At 42.4% G+C, this 21,473-nt stretch overlaps 1 protein-coding gene across 5 annotated transcripts in view; it reads left to right on the forward strand.

Annotated features, from left to right (window-relative positions):
• LARGE1 (LARGE xylosyl- and glucuronyltransferase 1) overlaps window positions 1-21,473 on the forward strand; it is a 527,056-nt gene that overhangs the window by 284,229 nt on the left and 221,354 nt on the right. For all 5 annotated transcript variants that reach the window (XM_026010946.2, XM_072741868.1, XM_072741869.1 and 2 more), the window contains exon 6: window positions 17,771-17,942. In XM_026010946.2, coding sequence (XP_025866731.1) covers window positions 17,771-17,942 — 172 coding nt within the window. The remainder of the gene's footprint in view (window positions 1-17,770; window positions 17,943-21,473) is intronic.

Raw genomic sequence — 21,473 nt, forward strand, 5'->3', positions numbered from 1 at the left:
ATACCCTCATCATTGTACTTTTTCTGTCAGAAAAGAAAGAAATGTGTTTCTTTTATCTTCCTGGCCTTCTGTTTTTCACTTAGTAAGGCCAGACCTTAAAAAAAAAAAAAAAAAAAAAAAAGGAAGGCTAGGTCTTTTGATAGTAGAAGAAATTAATAAACCAGTTCTCCAAGACTATCACCTGAGACTCCTCAGGATGCCCATGGGAAAAAATTAGATTACTTTTACCTTCTAGTCTTCAGTATCCGTATGCCACTATGTCCACATTTGCATTAAAAGCAAACAAATTGAATGTCTACCATATGCAAAATATCTTAGAAACCACTAGGGGAGTTTCTGAGCTAAGATAGTGAATCTACCACCAGGGATGCTCAGGTGGAGATACATGTGTACCTGTGAATTACCCACAGGATACATAAGGCAGAGAGAAACATGCTTAGTAGTGGATGAGTGTGAACCTAACTGGCCTGATATTTGGAAAATTGAACTTTGATTTTACAGTGTGCAGAAACCATTTAAAAAAATCAATGTCCCTGATCTGTTCAGTGGGTTTGAGGACAAAAGGGGAGCTGGATGGGATGAGCATTGTCAAGTTTTTTCCTGAGGTTCTGTTTCTCTTATTTATTAGATAACTTGCAACAGAATGCCACCTCTGTGTGCTAGGGAGCATTGGTAAAATGAACAAGTCAGTCCAAGACCTTGATCTTAAGGTTCAGGACCGATGACCCAGTGACCATATGGATCCTGGGGGCAGGGTGTTGTGGTAGATGAGTAAAAAATAAAGAATACAATTGGTTCATCTACTCCAGACTTGCTGCTTTACACTATGACTATCCCCAAAAAGAAGATATAGACGGGTTTTAATTAAAAGTCTCTTTCTTAGACTGCTTATTCCCTCTTCAGGTGACCACCGTTAAAGGCAGATTAATTTTTTTTTTTTTTTTTTTTTTACAGCTGATATGACAGGGTTTGGGACCTGTTGAATGTGTCCGTGGAGGGAGAGAGGAATCAAGTTCACCTCGTAGAGTTCTAGAACAAGCTGCTGGGTGCATGGTGGTCTCATGTATATTGAGGGAAACTGACAAAGGAGCATGCTTTAGTGGGAGGAGCAGGAGTTCTGGCTGTCGTCTAGATAACCACTGGAGAGACGATAGTGTAATGTGTGTGGCTGGGAGCTGTCCAAAATGGAGAAGTGCCGATAATGTGATTTTTTCCCCCTAAATAATTGCATAGTGCAGGATCGTCAGATGTACGTACAGGTGTGTCATTTGTTAGATGAGCCTGGTTGGGACACAGTTAAGTGGATCTGGGGCTGTGACCCAGCAGAAGGAATCTGCTCTACTTTATACAGGGCAGGCATGGGAGTGGAGCTAGTATCTGGGGCTCTGTACAAGAGAGCCTAAGCTTAGGGCAAAGTGTTCAGGAGGATGCTAAGTAATGGCAAGTGCCCAGCATGTGGAGCTTGGAGTCCTTGGTTCAATGCGAAGTTGCATTTAGGATGAGGCTTATCCTCCAGGGAGAGGGGGTGCCTGGGCCTAGTGGAAGCATGGAGTTCTTGCTGGGATAGGGGCAGCCCCAGTCTCAGCCAGCTAATTGCTGCCAGCCAAGAAAGCCCTCCTTGAATTGGCCACTGGGCAATCTTGCTTGTCCAAACGTTGTATTCTTCTCTTTATAAGCCTCATTTAAGTTTTTTATCTTATTTGTGGGTTTATGGAATTGCCGCTTTTCTTCCTTTAGCTCATGATGCTGAGGACTTCACACTCTTGCCTTCTTCCTCTGAAGAGGTACTTCACTAATTCTGGATAACACAGTATTTTCCAGTAGGTCAAACTGAGTCAAACTTGTACGCTGGTACCAGGATCAAATCAAGATTTCACCTGCTTATCCGTACACATTTTTCAAGGTTTCACCAGTATTTTTTAATGATTTATTTATTGGGGGGCGGGTAGTTAGGGGAGTGCAGAGACAGAGGGAGAGAAATGCTCAGTAGACTCCCCACTGAGCACAAACCCAGCACGCAACTCGATCTCACAACCTTGACTGAGATCATGACCTGAATGGAAACCAAGGTTCGAGACTTAACTGACTGAGCCACCCAGGTGTCTCAAATTTTCACTAGTATTTTTGAACAAGGTGCCTCAGCCATAGCACGCTTGATGTTTTGGGGCAGATAATTCTCTTTTAGGGAGTTTGTCTAATCTTAAGGTGTTTGGCAGCATTCCTGGCCTCTACCCACTAGGTACCCAGTGGCTGTCTTCCCCTCAGGATATGGCAACCACACATGACTCTAGTGTTGCCAAATGCCAGAGAGTGGGCAAAATCAGCCCTAATTGAGAACCAGTGTACTGAAATCAGACAAAATCATGGGTGAGTCTGCTATTGAGGCCATATCCCTGACTGTGATGTCCTTGAAGGTAATGGGGTGAAAAATTCAAGCCACCAACTTAGAGACCAGCCAAGTGGATTTATGTCCTTTTATTTCTGTCATGTAACACATAAGCAGCACCCAGATGTTGCCTGTTCTGGACACATTATCCGTGGACCCCATGGTGATATCATCACTTTACCTTGTTTGGGACACAGAAGGGGCCAGATTCTCTTTCTTCGCTAACTGAAACATGGGAAGCAAGCCAGAGTTATTTCTACACAAAGAGTACTTGGAACTTTTTATGTTTTCATCCCTTGGTACATACACCATGTCACCAATTTGATTTTGGGGGTAAGCGAAAGTGCCCAGAGGTATCAAACTGAGTTTTCTTGCTGAGCACAATGTACAATACTTTGGTCTGTCAATTCCATCTGCTTACCTTGCTAAAGTCAAAGCATGACATGGGGAGCATCTTCCCGAAGGTCTAAAGAGGTAAGTTTCAATCCTACTACCATTTACTGGCTTTGTAACTTTGGACAGTGGTGTTTTAAAGTCTCAGTTTCCTGTTATGTAAAGTGGGGATGTGAATTCTTGCTTAATTCACAGTTATTTCCAGAATCAAATGAAATCATCTGAAAGTGCATTGTAAACTAGAAAATGCTGTGCATGCATTATCCTCATCATTCCTATTATCATTTTTGAAAGATGGACATCATCTTCACAAACTGACCTGTTAAATATCCCTTTATAGACTCAACTCCCTTGGCTAAAAACTCATCTAACTAGGATATTTTCATTGGATTTAACCACTCAGCCAGGCTCAATTCAAGAACCCCAGTGGGTTTTAAATCTGCTCACTACTGGCTAAATAATATGTTTGAAGAGAAAATAGCAAGCAGTGATCAACATCTTATTCATAGGCATAATAGCGCTGCTAAAACTCCCCTTTCTCATCCCCTATTATTATTAATATGCTGTTATTACCTAACGTACACTGTGTCCTAGAGTGTGCTTGTTGCCTTTACATTACATATACATAATACATAAGGCCTACCCTCCAAAACCAGCCATTATAAAGAAGCGAGAGGAAATCACCGATGGTGACAGATGTGGTAAGGCACTAGCGTTTCAAGCTTGCTCACTGTGATCAGGCCTTTATTCTCCTTGTCACGTCATGAAATATTCCTTACTTCCAGATTCAGAATTAACCAGCAGCTGTGAGTGCAGATTCTGTCAGGTGGCCTGCTTGGTGCGTCCACAGACATCATCTCTGGTTTTCAGTCTCAGACCAAGTGAACGGCTTTGTCTCTATTTTTCAGGTGCACAATCTAAGAATAGAATTGACCCACCTCCCAGTGTGTGTTTTCAAACTCTGAGTACAGTGTTCATTTCTGTATTCTCTGTTGCTTTCAGGTCAAGAATGCTTAAATATTCCCACACCAAGGGGAATTAAAAGAGACATACAACAAAAATACTCCGTATAGGAACTTGACAGTGTCTGTGCAAACAACAAAGCAGAACCAAAGTTATGGAGCTTATGCTGTCATTAATTTGGGTCTTGATTTCCCAGCTAGGAGTTAGAATTGATTGGTTGATTCATTTCCCCAACTGCTGTATATCTCAGGCTTGGTTGCACCTAAGGATCATTTAATAGACTTTACTAACACAACACATTACCCAAAAAGCCATGACAAGGTCCTACCCTCAATTGCCCATTAACATCACTTGTGATCTTGATCAAACCAGAATCAGCATTAGTGCCAGGCCTCACCACTGGCTTTTCCAGGGCAGACCCAGTATAGTGGGATCAGGTGATTCTCTGGTGCAGCCCAGTGTCGGACCTTGCCTCCAGCTGGTTTTCATCAGTGTCCTACTAGTGAAGTTGGCTTTTGCTCTGGGCCCTCGATAGCATCATTCATATAAAGCATGAGCATCAGAGGCTGAGATTTTCTCTGGCATTCTCCTTAGGTGCTAAGGAACAGAAATTAAGAATTCACTGTAACACTCTTGGGACACCTGGGTGGTTCAGTCAGTTAAACATCTGCCTTTGGCTCAGGTCGTGATCCCGGAGTCCTGGGATAGAGCCCCACATTGGGCTGGGGAGCCTCCTTCTACTCCCTGGCCCCTCCACCCTCTCTCGTGCTCTTTGTCTCTGTCTCTCACTCTGCTCTCTCTCTCTCTCTCAAAGTCTTTTAAAAAAAATCATTGTAACGCTCTTTTTGGATCTACTTTTTAATCTTCACTTTCTGTTCTGTTTTGGTGTTAACAGTTTTCTTCATAGCATCTTATCTGGTCACTTGCAGTCTTGTAGATGTCTGGGAGACATCTGTACTGGGAGGGTATGTGACTCTCACAGGTTGCATTGACTGGGACTGCGTTGGAATGTTCTTTTGCACTAGAAGTACAAGCTCCGTTTCCTAATCACCTTTTCCTTTTCTAACTGTACTTTCTATTTCCAGGTGCAATCGGCTGCTCTATCCCCAAGAATTCTAGAAAGATTTCATTTATAGCTTTCACTGCCTGATGATCATTTGAATATCTCATTTGAGTCAGTTTCCAAAATGATTAAGATTTTTGGAATGAGTCAAATCTGATTTTTAGTCCTAGCTCCTGTAATTCTTGAAGATTGTGTGATTTCCTTGATGTCTGTTTTTTAGGGTTATTGTGAGAGAAAGATATTCATAAATTGCTTATCGTGTCTGTTACATAGTGAGCATTCAACAAATACCATATTATTATCATCATAGATATAATAATGCTCTTTCCTTTTTATCTGTGATCTCCTAAGAAATAGGAACATTCCACATTCACTGCTCTTTCCTTAGCGTCTAGTACAGAGTTTGGCACACACAATGAATGTTTAGATAAATGAGTCACTTTCAGAATTAGGTGATTTTTTTTTTAAGGGGGATTTAGAGCATTAGGAATTCCTTTGATCAGTAAACAAATCCCCAAATGGAAAGTACAGGCTTTTTTTTTTTTTTTAAACATGTTTTTTAATATTTTTTTTAATTTTTATTTATTTATGATAGAGAGAGAGGGAGAGAGAGAGAGGCAGAGACACAGGCGGAGGGAGAAGCAGGCTCCATGCACCGGGAGCCCGATGTGGGATTCGATCCCGGATCTCCAGGATCGCGCCCTGAGCCAAAGGCAGGCGCTAAACCACTGCGCCACCCAGGGATCCCCGGAAAGTACAGGCTTAAATGGAATTATCTTGTGCCACATACCATCTTCTGTAGTACTTTCTAAGGTTGACATTCATTTGCCTTCTGCACTCTCGTGTATGATAAATTCTAAATCTAGACAAGTTAGACAGCTATCCTCAACACCTGGTTTCCTTGACAACCCTTCATATAAATAGTAAGGGCCTGTTACAGGGGTGAATGTCAATATAACAGTCTAAGGATTCATGGTCAAGATAAAAATATTTTAAATTACAGTAAGACTCTTGGTTAATGTTTTTAGATGTATTACAAGAGCTGAGTAAAGATACCATCTTTCCTTTGGATGGCCAGTAAACAAGGGTCATTTCGGTTGTCAGCCAAGAGAAATTCTGTCATGATAAGGCTTTCCTTTGGATCTCCACTTTACCAGGAGAGTTTCACCTTCCATGTTGTGTGAGAGAAAACAGTCTTTAAGCCAACTGAAAATTAATTAAGTGGCACCTTTGGTTCACCCTCCTTAACCCACTTTACCTGCTCAAGGTTACCTTCCTGTGTGTTTAGAGTTCAACTGACCTGAGGGGTTCATCTCTGAGGCTGAGACCAGAGAGCTTCACAGGCAAGAGCTTCACCTCCAAAGGATTACAAAGTCCTCTGAAAATGAAAAGCACCTCATTAATGCAGAGCAGCATGGTGCCTCATTAATTGCAGCCTCTGAGGCTGCCTTTTGGAAGGTTCCTGACAGAAGGAAGTGGTAAGAGTGAGAGAGGGGGGATCATGGGCAAGTGTTCCCCTAAAATCTCTAGATGAACTTGGGAACAGATAGCTGTAATGTTTTGTGATTGAACTGCCAGCTGAGTAAATTTATGAAGAACCTCTAGACTTAGCTGATGCTAATATCGGGATTCAGGTATTGAGTTTATTTGTGTTGTTTTGTACACTTCTCTGTTTTGCGCCTAGCTTAGTGTCATATAATCCTGTAGAGCATAGTTTCTCAACTATTAAAAAATTTTATCATCACCCTCTCCCCAGGAGCCTATTTAGGTACTTTTTTTTTCCTAATTGCACCCTTCCCCTCCATGAGATTTTAACAAATCATGGTAATATCCACGGTTTTTTTTTTTTTTTTTTTTTTTTTTTTTTTTTGCCTCACAAGAAGCAATTTTGCCTTGTTAAGAATGCATGCTGAAGAATAAATTTATAATAACAGGGAAACAAATAAGAGGGCTTTTCCCCCCTCCCTTGCCTTTACTAGCAAAATGATTATCTCCATTCTAACACTTGGAGCAGGAGTTGAGAGAGGATGGGGGGTGGTTTTAGCTGGTTAAGCCTGGTCTCTCTCTAACTCCCAAATCCTGTGTTCTCTCTAGGTCATGTTCTAGATCACCTGTGATGGATTTCTGTACATACAGGCATATAGACACATATGAAGACTGCAGATAAAATGGTTATGACAGACACTGATGAAAACACCACACTATCTAACTTAGAACTAGAATATTATCAACAAAACTATCCCTTTCTTATTCAGTCCTCCTACCACTTCCAGCCCCCATTAACATAAACCACTATTCTGAGTGCTGTAATAATGCCTTTTGAAATAATTGTTGTCTCTTAAAGCAGTCCTCTGGTGTTTGAAAGGATGAATGAATGATCCATGAACACAGCAGGTTCACCACTATATCCCCATCTCCAGGAATGGTTCTCAGTAAGCATAGCTTGTGTACTTGTATTGTTTTACTTTTTCAAAACTATTCACTAAGTGCCTTCTGTGTGTCAGAAACTGTGCTAAGTATACATACATAAATACATACTGTGCACTATAATAAGAAGAATTGCAGCTTCTAAAAATATTAAGTCCAGGCTACGCAGGAGCTAATGCAATTTTCTCCTCAGTGCATTGAAAAATCTATTAGTTAAGAAGGCAGCTATATTTCAGGAAATTAAACCACTGTAACAGTCCAGTTCACAAATCAGAACTCCCAGTGCTTTGAAATGCTTCATTTCATAACGTAAAGTACTGAGGGATGTTCAGGCAATCCGTAAATGCTCTGGTGACCAATCCCCCCAAGCTTCACAAAGCTAAATACAGAATGCTTCTTGCCAGGCGTGAGAGGGAGGGGTTTTGTTGCCGCTGATATGAGAAGGAATGTGTTTATAGATCCATGATCGCATTCCTCATGATTCATTCTACCTTTGTCATCACTCCAGAATTAATTATGTTTATGGAAGGTGGTTTCTCAGTAGATTTGTGAATAATGAGCATTTCAGGTGGAAGCCAGTTAACTTATTTTAGGCTGGAGTTGTAACCTGTGAATAATATTTACTGATGCTTAGTGTAGAACGCTGTCACCTGAAAAGACCAGCCTGGGGGCTCTTACAAGGTTTCCTTCCAAGTTTCCATTGTGGGAAGATGTGAAATATATAACTCAGCTCTCCTGTTGATACCGGTTCCTTAGAATTTCACTCTAGCCGACCAAGTGTGGTTTTTATGGAAATAGGATTTCTAAGTTTAAAAAAGGACACCCAGGAAACCTTTGTGGCTTTAGTCTAAACTGCCTGTGAGATGTAGGGTTATCTAAAAAACTCCTGATCTTCCCTCAACCCTTTCTCGTATTAATCTTTGAGAAAGTTCTTCTCTCCTTATACATCCAACTGCATCAAGTTCAGGTGGTACACTTAAGTTTTGGGCTATTTTATGTCTTGTTTCTACCCAACAGTGATCTGGTTGGTAATCCACTCTAAATGATTCAACCAACAAGACCTTGAGAAATAAGTGTTTACTGTGTCTGCTTAGGATGCCCTAGGGTATAGTCTGGGGACAGCTGCTTTAGGATCTCATGAGGCTCTGGTTAAGAGTACAGGTGTGTGTTTGTTTTTTTAATTTTTAAAATGTTTTTATTTAAACTCCAGTTAGTAAACATAAAGTGTAACGTTAGGTGTACAATATAGTGATTCAGCACTTCCGTACAGCATCCGGTGCTCATCTCGAAAAGTGCACTCCTTAATCCCCATTACCTGTTTCACCCAACCCCCCACCTGCCTCCCCTCTGGTAACCATTGGTTTGTTCTCTATAGTTAAGAGTCTATTTCTTGGGATCCCTGGGTGGCGCAGCGGTTTCACGCCTGCCTTTGGCCCAGGGTGCGATCCTGGAGACCTGGGATCGAGTCCCATGTCGGGCTCCCGGTGCATGGAGCCTGCTTCTCCCTCTGCCTGTGTCTCTGCCTCTCTCTCTCTCTCTCTCTGTGACTATCTTAAATAAATAAAAATTAAAAAAAAAAAAAAGTCTATTTCTTGGGCAGCCCCAGTGGTGCAGCGGTTTGGCGCCGCCTGCAGCCTGGGTTGTGATCCTGGAGACCCGGGATCGAGTCCCACATCGGCTCCCTGCATAGAGCCTGCTTCTCCCTCTGTGTCTCTGCCCCTCTCTCTCTGTGTCTATGAATGAATAAATAAAATTTTTTAAAAAAAGAGTATTTCTTGGATTGCCAAAACAAAACAAAAAAACACCGCAGATTTCTGGGCCCCACCCCAGGCCTGATGAATCCTCACTTCTGGGTGTGGATCCTGGGAATCTACATTTTCTCCCCTTCATTCATTCATTCATTTAGAGAATGTGAATGGGGTGAAGACCAGAGGAAGATGGAGAGAGAATCTCAAGCTGAGCAAGGAGTCCCACACAGTGCTCGATCTCATGACCCTGAGATCATGACCTGAGTTGAAATCAAGAGTCAGATGCTTATCACACTGAACCACCCAGGTGCCTGGGAATCTGCATTTTCTGTAGACATCCTCCAAGGTTCTGATGCCCCTGAACTGTATTCTGTTTGTCTTCCTTCCATAGGTTGCTAGAGTATATTCTAAACATGCAGTCAAGGTTCTTCTGTCTCTTTGCTAGTGAAAACCTTTTTCTTTCTTCCCACCATTTAGGACATCGTACAGTGCTCTTTGGCATGGTATACAATATGCTCCAACACTTGACGCTTTCCTGCCTCTCCGTGTTCTTCTCTATCACTTCCAATCCCAGGCTTTACCTTAGTCTTATCAGACTATTGCATGCATGTGCACACATAAACACACACAATTGTTTATATCTGTGTGCCTTCACTGATGATAATCTCTCTCCTATCCTGCTTTTCTCTCAGTGTCTGAGAAACTCAATTTTCAATTCATTTTCTAAGACCAAATTTAAAGCTCATCTCTAACAAACATCTCTAACTGGTTACTCTCCCTCCTCTCCTCTTTAATTGTACTTCTACTAGACAGCTATTATACATCCACTCAGAATACAGCTTAATCCAGTTTATACCATTCTAGAATTACAAATGTGGCAACTAGTTTCCAAAGGGTCCCCCAATAATCCCTGTTCACTAATATTCTCACCCTCACCTAGTACCTAACCATGTTGCATAGGGCTGATCTGTATAACCAAGAAGACATTACAAAAATGATACAGTGTCATTTCTGAGGCCAAGCCATAAAAAACACCCTAGTTTCTCTCTTGCACACTCTTTTTTTTTTTTTTTTTAAGATTTTATCCATTTATTTATGAGAGACACAGGCAGAGGGAGAAGCAGACTCCCTGCAGGGAGCCTGATGCGGGATTCAATCCCGGGTCTCCGAGATCACGCCCTGGGCCGAAAGCAGCGCTAAACCGCTGAGCCACCCGGGCTGCCCTCTTGCTCACTCTTGATCACTCACTGTAGGAGAAGCCAGCTTCCCTGTTGTAAAGACATTCAAGCAGCTGTCCCAGGTTTGCCGTGTGGCAAGGAGCTGAGGCTTCCTCTGGGGAGCCAGCATCAACTGCCATGTGTATATACATGAGCCATTTTAGAAGCCGATCCCAACCATCAGATGTCTGCAGCTTCAACTGACATCTTGACTTTGACATCATGAGAAATCCTGAGCTCGAACCATCTAGCTTATATGCTCCCAAATCGCTGACACTGAAACTGTGAGATAATAAATAAGTATTGCTGTTTTAAGCTGCTGTGTTTTGAAGTAGCTTATTATGCAGGATTGGATAATGAATATCTGGTAAACCATAGACTTCGAGAGCATCAGCTATGTTTTATTCATCATGGACTCTGGTCCCTAGCCTCTCTTTGGTACCTGGCCCACATTAAGTGTTCTAGAAATGCTTATTTAAATGATCCCAACAGACCAAAAGTGTATTTTGGGGGGTTTTGTTTTGTTTTGTTGCTGGCAAGGGTAATGCAAATGCAGAGGACTCTGTCTTATAGTTATGAATCTCATCTTTCCTGTTGCTTTAAATATCTTTAATATAAACAATGAATAACAAATAGCTAGTACTTCTATATAGCACCAGAAATCTCATAGTCCTATGGAGTACGCACTGTAGAGATGCCCATTTTACAGGTGAGAAAAGGGAGGTACATTCAAGTTGAATTACTTGCCCAAAGTGACCTAGCTAGTGAATGATAGAACTGGGATACAAACCCAGGCAGTCAGACTCCAGAGTGCACGCTGTTAATCAGTTTAAAAGCTTGGATTTTAGAAATTGAGCCCTTCCCATGAGGCAGGCACTATGCCAGGCACCTTAGTTCTCCTGCCTCATTTAATACTTTTCCAAACCTTGTATGATATGTATCATTTTCTCTATTTTGTGGGTGACAAGGTGGAGGCTTAGAGAGATGAGCTTGCCAGTCTTGAGATGGTGGAGCCAGATTTAGAGCCTGGCCAGACACCCGAGCTCGTGCTTGTTCCGTGGTCCTCCTCCATGGCATCTCCCAGAGTCCCCGCCCCACCGAGCTCCTCACCCTCCTTTCTCAACAATTATGTTCTGAACATACAGGTTGGTTGCCAAGACGACCACTCCGAAACAACATGAAAGGCAAATGACTTTTCGAACATTCTGCAGCTAGGATGACTTCTTTTTTTAATTTTTAAAAATGTGTCAAGGTGATTTGTAATCCACAGGAAAATGTTGATGTGGGTGAGAAGTCTATTTTGAGCAATAAATATTTCCAGGATGATGGAGGAAAGCTTACAGACTATAAATACAACAAACAACTCCCTAGGAAGAGAGCAGGATATGCTACTATCATCCCTATTATACAGATGAGAAAATTCAGGTTCAGAAAGACCGAGAAACCAGGAATACCCAACTCCAGAGTCCTCGTATCTAATTGCCATGAAAAACTGCTCCTTGGTGAATGAAGGTTTGGTTGGAGACAGGCTCAGTCATGACAATACAGGAACCCAGAGGAGTGAAGAGCACACCTGGGCCCAGGGGCAGTGGGAAGGGAGGAGAGAGAGACACTCTCATCATTTCAAAGTAGAATGTCTCCGACTGGGGACTGAGAGATAGAAGAAGGAAACGCTTGGGTCCTCATTCCCCAGACTTCATGTGCTGTGGTAGTAATACCTGACCTGTAGACTTGGGGCAGGGTGGGGCGGGTGCAGGAAAGGTAGCTAAAATGGTAAGCAGAATGCTCAGAAGGCATTGCCTGGCACCCAGGAAGCACTCAGGAAAAGCTAGATGATATTTTCTACTGTTCCCATTAATGGGGCATCCCAGTGCCTCCTGAAAGCCAACATCTTCAAGAAGAAATGTGCACCATTCCTTGATAAAACCAGCCCTTCTTCCGGTCTTTCTCTTGTCTATCAAAGGTCGGCAACTTGGCATCAATCGCATTGAGACATCACTTTCCTTCACACCCTGTGCTTCCATCCCCAGGTTACTACCCTGGTCCTGTTTTCTGAGTAACTTCTCTGTGGACCACCCAGCATCAGATGAACCCTAAAATCACTTGCAGCACTTCATAGAAACTCCCCTTGGGGTCTGTCGGCTGAGGAACTGACAGTTTGGGGAAGGTGAATTTTCGCTTGAGAGCATCACCCACTCCCTACTCTGCAAAGGAACCCTGAAAACCTGGGATTGCTTACGCTCCTTTATGTAAGTGCATTAGGTAGGATTTTTGAGCACGACTGCATTTTTGCTAATTAAATCTTAGAACATCCTGCTTAGAATTATTAACAACCATTGCAAGGATAATTGTCCATTAAAAGAAACCTAACTTTCATTTTTATTATTGTTTTAATTACATAAACCCTTTGGTGTGTTCATAGTGATGAAGAACATGCTAGGTTATTGCTCTGCCAGGTGTTGTCATCTTATAGGATGCTCTGGGGTTAAACCCTCCAGGTTTCTGCAATGTGCCTCTCAGGATGGTCTTCTTTCTGTTGACCCCATGGCTTAATGTTCCTGACTGGACTGGAGTTTATTACAGGGTAGAAATGGGATTTGGTACCAGTAAGGGTTGCACCAAGAGACTGTCCCAAAAGGTATACGGTCCAATTTGGAGATCTACCAGAGGAGGCTTAAATTTCCAACATCTTAGTTTGTGATTTTGTTAATAATCTAGGTAAGAAGGGCACTGGGGTGCTGCAGTTGGTTAAGCGACCAATTCTTGGTTTTGGCTCAGGTTGTGACCTCAGGGTCTTGAGATCAGGCCCCGCATAGGGCTTCAAACTCAGTGGGGAGTCAGCTTAAGACTCTCTTTCTCCCCTTTTCCTTCTATCCCACCTGGGTGCGTGCTCTCTCTTTCTCTCAAATAAATAGGTAAATCTTTAAAAAAAAAAAAAAAAAAAAAAAGCTAGAGCAGCTGTGTGGCTCAGTCGGTTGAGCATCTACCTCTTGATTTAGGCTCAGGTCATGGTCTTGGGGTAATAAGATTGAGTTCCCAGTCCGGCTCCATGCTCAGTGCCAAGTTTGGTTGCCCTCTCCATCTGCCCCTCCTCTCTCGGTGTGTGTGTGTATGTGTCTCTGTCTCTCAAATAAATAGAAATCTTTTTAAAAAATAATCTATATAAGGATCCTAGGGAAAGATGATGAGAGACTTATTTTCCTCTGACAAAACCATCTTCACTCCTGACTTCCCCTTTACTATCAAAGATAGCATCATTTCCTGCTTTTATCAAGTCCAACATCTTGAATCATCTATGCATCCACAGTGCTGACAGACTATCACCGGGAGAAGAGGAATGGCCTTTGCAGAGGCCAGCTTGGTGTCCACCCTCAGGCTGGATGCTTTGTCATTCTCCCAGCAGTATTGCAGAATGAGTGTTCCAAGCCCCCATTTTGCAGATGAGAAAACAAAGCCTCACAGAGGTAAAATGATGGAACTGGTGGTGTTAAAGCCCGGGCTTTGGGGTGGAACAAGCCATGCTTCTTCCATTGCATTGTCTGGACCCTGGACTTCAGTAGTTATGGATGTTTCTGCTGCTGGTTGCAGGAAACGTCAAAGGTAGGATTTAAACCCAGGCCTGGCCAACTCTGCAGTCATGCACGTTCATCAAACATTTTTTGAGTAATGACTGTGTTGTTACCACAGCAAAAATGACATCGTCCCTGCTTCAGGGAGTTCCAGCCCAGAGCTGGCGAGAGACATGGAAAATTAGACACAGCGTGAGAGCGTGCTGTGCTAGAGGAAGGGAAGCAGCTTGCTCCAGGAGCCCTTGCCCAGCCTGAGGCCCTGGGGAGGTGACGACTGGGGGGGTGCTTTCTAAGCCGAGGCTTGAAAGAAGAGCAGGATTAGACTAAGGCAGGGGTGGGAGGCATATTATATTGTACTTCTGAGAGAGCCATTTATAATAAATGTATCTGCTTCTTACCACACGTTCTTTACCCGCCCCCCTAGATTCCTCAGTTTTCTTTCTGGGGTTTTCTCTCTGAATACAAACTCATTCAAATGCTTCCTTTACCTCTAATTGAACACTCTGACTTAATTGATTATGTATTAAGTCGGGGACTTGGGGCGACATTCCAGCCTGGGCTCATGTTGAGATTAATTTATTCCTGTCGTCCTACTGTTCTGTGATGCATCTGAGTGCCTCACATGTGTGTTAAAAATAAAGCCTAGAGTCAGGGCAATCTAATTAGATGGCTCAACCCAACGCTCTGGTGTTCAGTCTTCACCAAGCTCTCCTGCTTTGATGGTAACCAAAATAGATGAATAAGTTAATCAAAGGTCTGATTAAATAGCACAGCTCTGCAGTGTGGACCCGTGATTGCCAAGCTTCAGTTCAGGCCAATTCTCAGGGGAGAGAAGATGCAGAGCTGAGTTCCAAAGGCTGGAGCTTTCATGAGGGAAGTTTTTTTTTAAAGCCCACTGGAGGCTCTTAGGCAAGGAACCCCCGGCCCTCAGATCTAAGCTGATGGCTAGTTAGGATGCTAACTCCAAAGGGAGGCAGACCTTCCCTCAGCAGGTTCTAAATGGAGCTTTGCGTGCCTCACTGAGGGATTGTAGACAAATCACTTATTTTCCTGTACCACTTGTCCATCTACCCGCCTGTCCATCCTTCCATTTGCACACCAACCCAGCCTACCTGTCCATGCTTCCATTTTTGCCCACCCAGCACCTTCTCATAATAGCATTTTGCACCTGTTCAGTAGAAGGCATTGAGCTGTGGTCTTGCCATCACTCGTTTAGTTGAGTGACTGTGCTGGTTGTATTCGGTTTGCCCTTCCCAGTGCTCTCTGGGCCTTCTCTACCCTACTCTGTGCCCCATGAGGCCACTTCACAGGGCCATGGCTCTGAGATCACTTTCCATCTGCTTCCATTTGGGTTTGCACAGGGGGCGCCCTAGAGGGAGATGGGTGGGTTAGGAGGGGAGAGAGGCTAAATGAGGTGCCTCTCCATACTCCATCCTGTGAGATTGCTACAAGTTGGCCTTGACCCTCTACCAAAGTTCACCGTTCCTGCCTGGTGGCTCATTCATATGGCCACTGTCTCCAGATTCCAGCAGCAGTTGGCAGCAGCCCTTCTGGCCTTGGGTGAGAATAGCCCCTTACTCTCCGTCTTCACAGGTGCCACATGTTTCCTTGCTGCTGGCCCTAAATTATGCATACACTTCAGTAAATCATTCTTCTGTCACCCCATTTCCCTCAGATTACCCAGTCTGAGTGTGCCGCTTCCACCCACACCCTGGCTGATACAGTGCTACAAGCGGTAGAATCAACTGCCTTTTGTAAATGACAGACTCTCAGAGAGGCCGAACCCACTTGTTCAAGGTGATGTGCCAATTAAGTGACACCAGAATCTGACTCCATGTGGTGCCTGACTCCAGAATCTGAAGTTTAAAGCTGTGTTGTACCCCAGAGCCCTGCCCCCCTTAAGTATAATGCGATCAGAGAGGCATGGCCATCTAAATGCTTGACAAGCTCAGGGGGAATCAGGAGGAAGGCTGGGAGCCTCTGTGTGCTGAGGGTCCTTTGTGCACCAAACCTTCGAATCCTTCCATCTCCTTTGAGTTTTACATGAGCCATGTGATATAAGTATCATCTCCACTTTACAGGGAAAGGAACTGAGGCTTAGAGAGACCATTGCCTTGTATGGGGCTGGGGTTCAGATTTTGGCTTTGGTTCTGCTTTCCCTTTTCCATGCTGCCCGGGAACATGGTGTCAGGGATTCTTTTCCCAAAACTGACATGTGGTGACCAGTTATATCCATCAGTTTATGTTCTTTCTTTTTTTTTTTTCTGGTTAAAATTGCACATGTATTGAAAGGACCATTGTAAAACTGAGGATAAGGAGTAGCTGACATTTTATTTTCAAACAAGCTGAAGATAAACGCAGAACACAAAGTGGGTTTGAGGGATGGGGTGGATCATTTTAGTTACCGCAAGGGTCCTTTGTCATAGCTTTCCTCAAGGCAGCTTCTGTGTGCCTGTTTTCCCACCATCACCAATGTTGGTATGTTTAAAAAGAAGGCTAAGTATTCTTAGTTTTTTCTTTATAATGATAATAGTTGCTCATTTTGAAAAGTTGAAAAGTGTGCTGAAATATCTGTGTGGTGTGGGGTGTGTACACATATCTATCTATTCAGAGAGGGACCCATCATTCCAGAATGACCATTATTAGTAATTTGATACATGCTTCTGTTTCTTCTTTCTGCATAAATTTGGGTAGATATGCTTTCGTGTTGTTTGATTATACATAATGATTTTTAAGCAAAAGTAATTTTAAAACTTGCCTTTTTTCTTTTAGCATCACATGAAAGGTTTTTTTTTTTTTTTTTAGTACATCTTAATCTACATGGCTTATAGCCATTAAATAGTATGTTATCAGATTTTTAAAAAGCATGTTTTAATTAACTGTCCAGTTTTGGGGCATTTGGATTATTTCTATTTCTTTTTATACCATGGTGATGCACATCTTTAGGAATAAAACTGGTTTCTCATTTTTAAATGTGATTTTTTTTTTTTTTTTTAGAACAGTGACCTCAGAATGGAATTATAAGGACAAAAGGGGTGAATGTTTTTTGGACTCTCAATAGGGTGGCCACATTTTCCACTGAAGAGTTCCATTATCAGTGGTAACTTTTTGGGAATAAGTGTGGTTTGGCTTTTGTGGAGGCTTCCCATGGTAGCTAGGTTGGGTCCCTATCCATCATTACTTTCATATATGTCCTGTACCTTTGAGAGCTTTCAGCACGCTGGTATTCTATATTATTTTCAACCTTGTCTTGCATACCAGGTGATACTGAGATGTGTGGCTCTCTGACAGATCTACCCATGTGTGGGACCTTGCGGTAGTCCTGTTACATCGTACAAGGATTTCAGTGGTGGCTTTCTGTTGGCTGTTCATTACCATCTGTGGCTGTGTCTTTTGCTCCCTAGTGAAAAGTGTTGCATAGCTCAGGATCAGGTCTGTCTGGTATGCTTGAGAACCAGGAGAATGGAGCAATGCTAATTGGCCCAATTGCAGCTCAAAAAAAAATAGATAAGCATAATCTTTAACAACAACACTAAGATAGCAATCTTTAATGACAAACAGAATGTGATTTCAGGAAATAGATCTACCTAGGAATAGTTAGGTACTGTTTTCACTGCAAAAAAAAAAAATTATGATCCAATTTTTATACTTTTATTTTTATGACATATTTTTAATTTCTCTGACAAGCGTATATTATTTCTATAATAAAAATTTTATTTAAAAAAATCCGAGCCTAGCATTAGCAAATAATAGTTATTTCATAAATATTGCTTTTGCTCCCTCTTGATTCAGATGCATTTTCTTCCAATAAACTTCACATGCCAAACTAGAAATTTACATAAATCTTGAAGAAAATATTTATTTACTGAGCAAATTTTAATTGAATACTTTTTATGTACCAGACACTATTTATAATGTTTAATAATGCTTATGCAAAAAATGAATGTAATGATTCTTTATTTTTTCCCCCTTTTTCTACTCCTTCTCTTCCATGCCTGGTGTAGTCTGAAGTATCTTGGATCCCCAACAAACACTACTCTGGCATTTATGGTCTGATGAAGCTTGTCCTGACCAAGACTCTTCCTGCCAACCTGGAGAGGGTCATTGTCCTTGACACGGATATCACCTTTGCGACCGACATTGCAGAGCTGTGGGCCGTGTTTCACAAGTTCAAAGGTAATCATAGTCCATTTCTCCTGGTATCTTTGAAGGTGTCATCAGGCCAAGAAGAGTGATTGTATTTTTTGTTAAATGTGAGTGAGGCCCATGCTTAATGAGTTCATGCTAATGAAGTGGACAGGAGGTAGAAATGTAGTTAAGTATCAACCCTACTGGTATTTGAAACACATTCGTATCAAACTGGAATTTGTCTGTGTTTCTTTAGTAAATGAAGAGGTAGTCTGTGTTCACAGGAAGAACCCAATTTAGGATGGTTTATAAAAGATGAATGTCAAATGTGTATATTTTGTGTGCAGATAATTGAGTGTTGACTTACCTGCATTTATCAGTTTTGTTTTGTTTTGTTTTTTAATCAAATGATGCTTTGATTGTTGAGAAGGCCTTTGAAGGCGTAGAGATGGGTATTGATTATGGTGTTGGGAGATGTACTTAGGGCCTTTTGTTGTTGTTGTTCTTAGGGCTTTTGCTTTCATTAATATTTTGGCTTATAATTTTTTTAAGGAGGTATATAAGTTTCACTTCATAAGACATTCCTTCTTGTCTGGTTAGTTTCTTCTTAGCCATTATTGTAACTCTTGTCACTGCCTCAGGGTGTATAAGATGATGTGGTGAGCAATTGTGAGCCTGGTAGGTGTACTTGACTCTGGCACAGATACATGGGAGAAGTAACAAGTTAGCACAAATCTTGGGCTTTTATTTTAATCCCCCCTCCAGATGTCTTCCTTAAAATTGCGTCCTTACAAATTCTTCTCTATATTAAACAAATGCAGTGAGAGATAAATTTGGGAGTCAGATTTTTTTTTTTTATTTCTTAGTTTTCTCTTTAAAAATCTCATTCTGGCTCTGTTTAAAATCTCTCCTGCTAAAAAAAAAAATAAATAAATAAAATAAAATCTCTCCTGCTGCTTCCCTGTAGCTCCTTATCCTATGAAGGTGAAATGCTACTCAGTGATTTAAAATCACCACATTTTCATAAATTACAAGATATTCCAGTTGGTTTCTGTTTCCATTCATGGATAGAAGAGTAAATTCCTTACCTACTCAAGTCTCTGCCTGCTTCTTTGGCCAGGGTGGAGCAGTGGGAGGATGGAGGGGGAATCTCTTAGCTCCAGGTTAATTGAAAAAAGTCCTCAGCCTATCATGTGGGAGATACCCTGACCCTCAGACTCTTTCCCTTGTCAGGATCAAAATTTAAACTTTCCTTACCCATGTCAATAATGACACTAAGAAAGACATCATTTAGCAAAACTTTTGAGACTGAGTTGGTGTCTCAGCTCTGTGTCTTCATAGAGCGTTGGGGTCTGTCCTTTCAATTCACAAAGAAACTGCAGCTGAAGGCATGCAGAGTTAGAGTTCTTCCCAGAGTTCAGACCAGAATGCACATATCTGTCGACTTCCGTGTACATCTCTTGTCAAGTTCCCCTATTATTTCTGCTTGTTTTTCTGACTACATTGAATGAACTCCTTGGGAATAGGTTTTTGGTTTTGTTTTTTTTTTTTTCTTTCTTTTTTTTAATGAGGGAGGAGGGGCAGAGAGAGCTGGAGAATCCCAGGCAGACTTCCTGCCCAGCACAGAGACTGATGTGGGCCTCAATCTCATGACCCTGAGATCATGACCTGAGCTGAAGTCAGGAGTCAGATGCTCAACTAACTTGAGCCATTCAGGCAACCTTGGGGAACAGTTTTTTAAAAAATAATTCTGTGGTACTCCCATTTTCATGCTCATGTCGAGTATTCGGTGATGTGTTTATTCAGCAGACATTTATTGCATCTCTACTGGGTGTCACTGACATGCTGGACTCTGGAAATAAAGAGATGAGCAAGAATGAAAGTTACCACTTCTCCTGGAGGGGATCGGAGAAGGCAGCTGGGAGGGCATCACAGAGGAGGTAGTCATCATGCTCTGACTTGCTTGAGAGAAGTGGTTGTGGGCAGTTAATGCCCACATTCCCCTTTAGGAATAAAGGACTTTTACTGCAGCTGCTGGGAATGCCACTTGCAGATGGCAATCAACTATTAATCCCTTGGTGTAGGCCACAGGTGAAGTCACATGCCCGGGGCCATACCCCCCATCCTGGGGAATGTGGAATCTTGCAGGGTCTGCTGTAACACTCCCTGGAGAACCCCCCTCACAGCTGGATTTCTTCCCCTGCCCAGTCCTCTTACCTTCCCTTTCCAGATGCCCTTCCTAAGATAGCTCCCTAAATTAACCTCCTGCATGCTGACTCCCATATCAGTCTGTTTGCCCAGAAACTCAACCTGCAATTTGCATTTAAAGCTACAAGTCTCCCTGGAGAAAGTCTAACTTAGCAAAATCACTGAAACAGGTGGTCACTAATTGTTGCATTGTAGCTAGGAGATCCCATTTATTCTGTGCCAGCCAGGACCTGCCATAGTGCTGGTAGGGTTCTGAAGCCAGTAACAACGTCAGTATAATCGTGGTGTTAAATTCCCCAATATCATCTGTGGAAAGGGAGCCGCCCAAGGATTGGGATACTGGGGCAGAGCAGAGTGTATGGGCCAAGGTCAGGACAGGGATGGGGCACTTGAATGGAAGCAACTGAGTTAATGAGCTGCATTTTATTTGTTTATTCTTTTATTGGTTTATTTCTAGCACTTGTTAGGTCCCTGCTGTGCAGAAGAATATATTAGATGCTGCTGTTACCTAAAACTGTCGAGAACACAGCACCTGCCTTCAAGGCGCCCACAAACAAGGCAGGCTGCCTTATATTTTTATCTATCACCAGCAAAGGAGTATAAAAACATCTGAGGTTTTCCCATGCCCACTCTAACTTTTCTGGGAAAATACGGAGATGAAAGGAAAATAAGTAAGCTCTCCTCTTCTCCATATGGTACTCTTTTGGAGGAGGTTGTTTTTTTTGTGTTTTTGTTTTTTGAGGGTTTTTTTTTTTTTTTTTTTGTAATTATTTTTTTCTAAACTGGAACAAATAGAAGCCAGGTCATGGAACAGGAAGAAAGCCCCTTGGCGCAGATAGAAAGTTCTGATCCAAAAGGGAGAGTTCTCATCTCTTAAAGGCAATTACAGTTGGCATCCTTCACCGTAAACATTTTGAGTGACACTAATGCAGTTTGGCCTTGTTCGTTTTTCTCTGTTTTACAACAGCAAGTTATCTGGGGCTTTTGTGTTCAGATCACATATGCTTGACTCCTTAATGGCGCTGTGAGATTTCCCTCATCTAAATCCATTATGTGGAGACTCTAGTAAGAAGCCTTTTAGTAAAGGCTTAGACTCATCCTCCACCTCTGCCACGGGCAGCTTTGTGTGCCTCTTGGGGATGTCCACATGCCCTCTGAGCCTTGGCTTCACCTAAATGGCAGGTTCCTGCCTCCCTGCAGCAGCAGTCTGCACCCTTAACACCAGCTGCGACTGCTGGAGGATTTTCAGAGCCACTGCTTCTCAGCAAAAAGAATTGGATGTGCCATGGATGGCTGGAATGAGGAGCCACCCAGTCAGTCACATAACTGAGCTTTTAATAGTTGCCAAATTGTTTCCCAGCTATTGGGAAT

Source organism: Vulpes vulpes, chromosome 16 (assembly GCF_048418805.1).
Source record: "Vulpes vulpes isolate BD-2025 chromosome 16, VulVul3, whole genome shotgun sequence".
Classification (NCBI taxonomy): Eukaryota; Metazoa; Chordata; class Mammalia; order Carnivora; family Canidae; genus Vulpes; species Vulpes vulpes.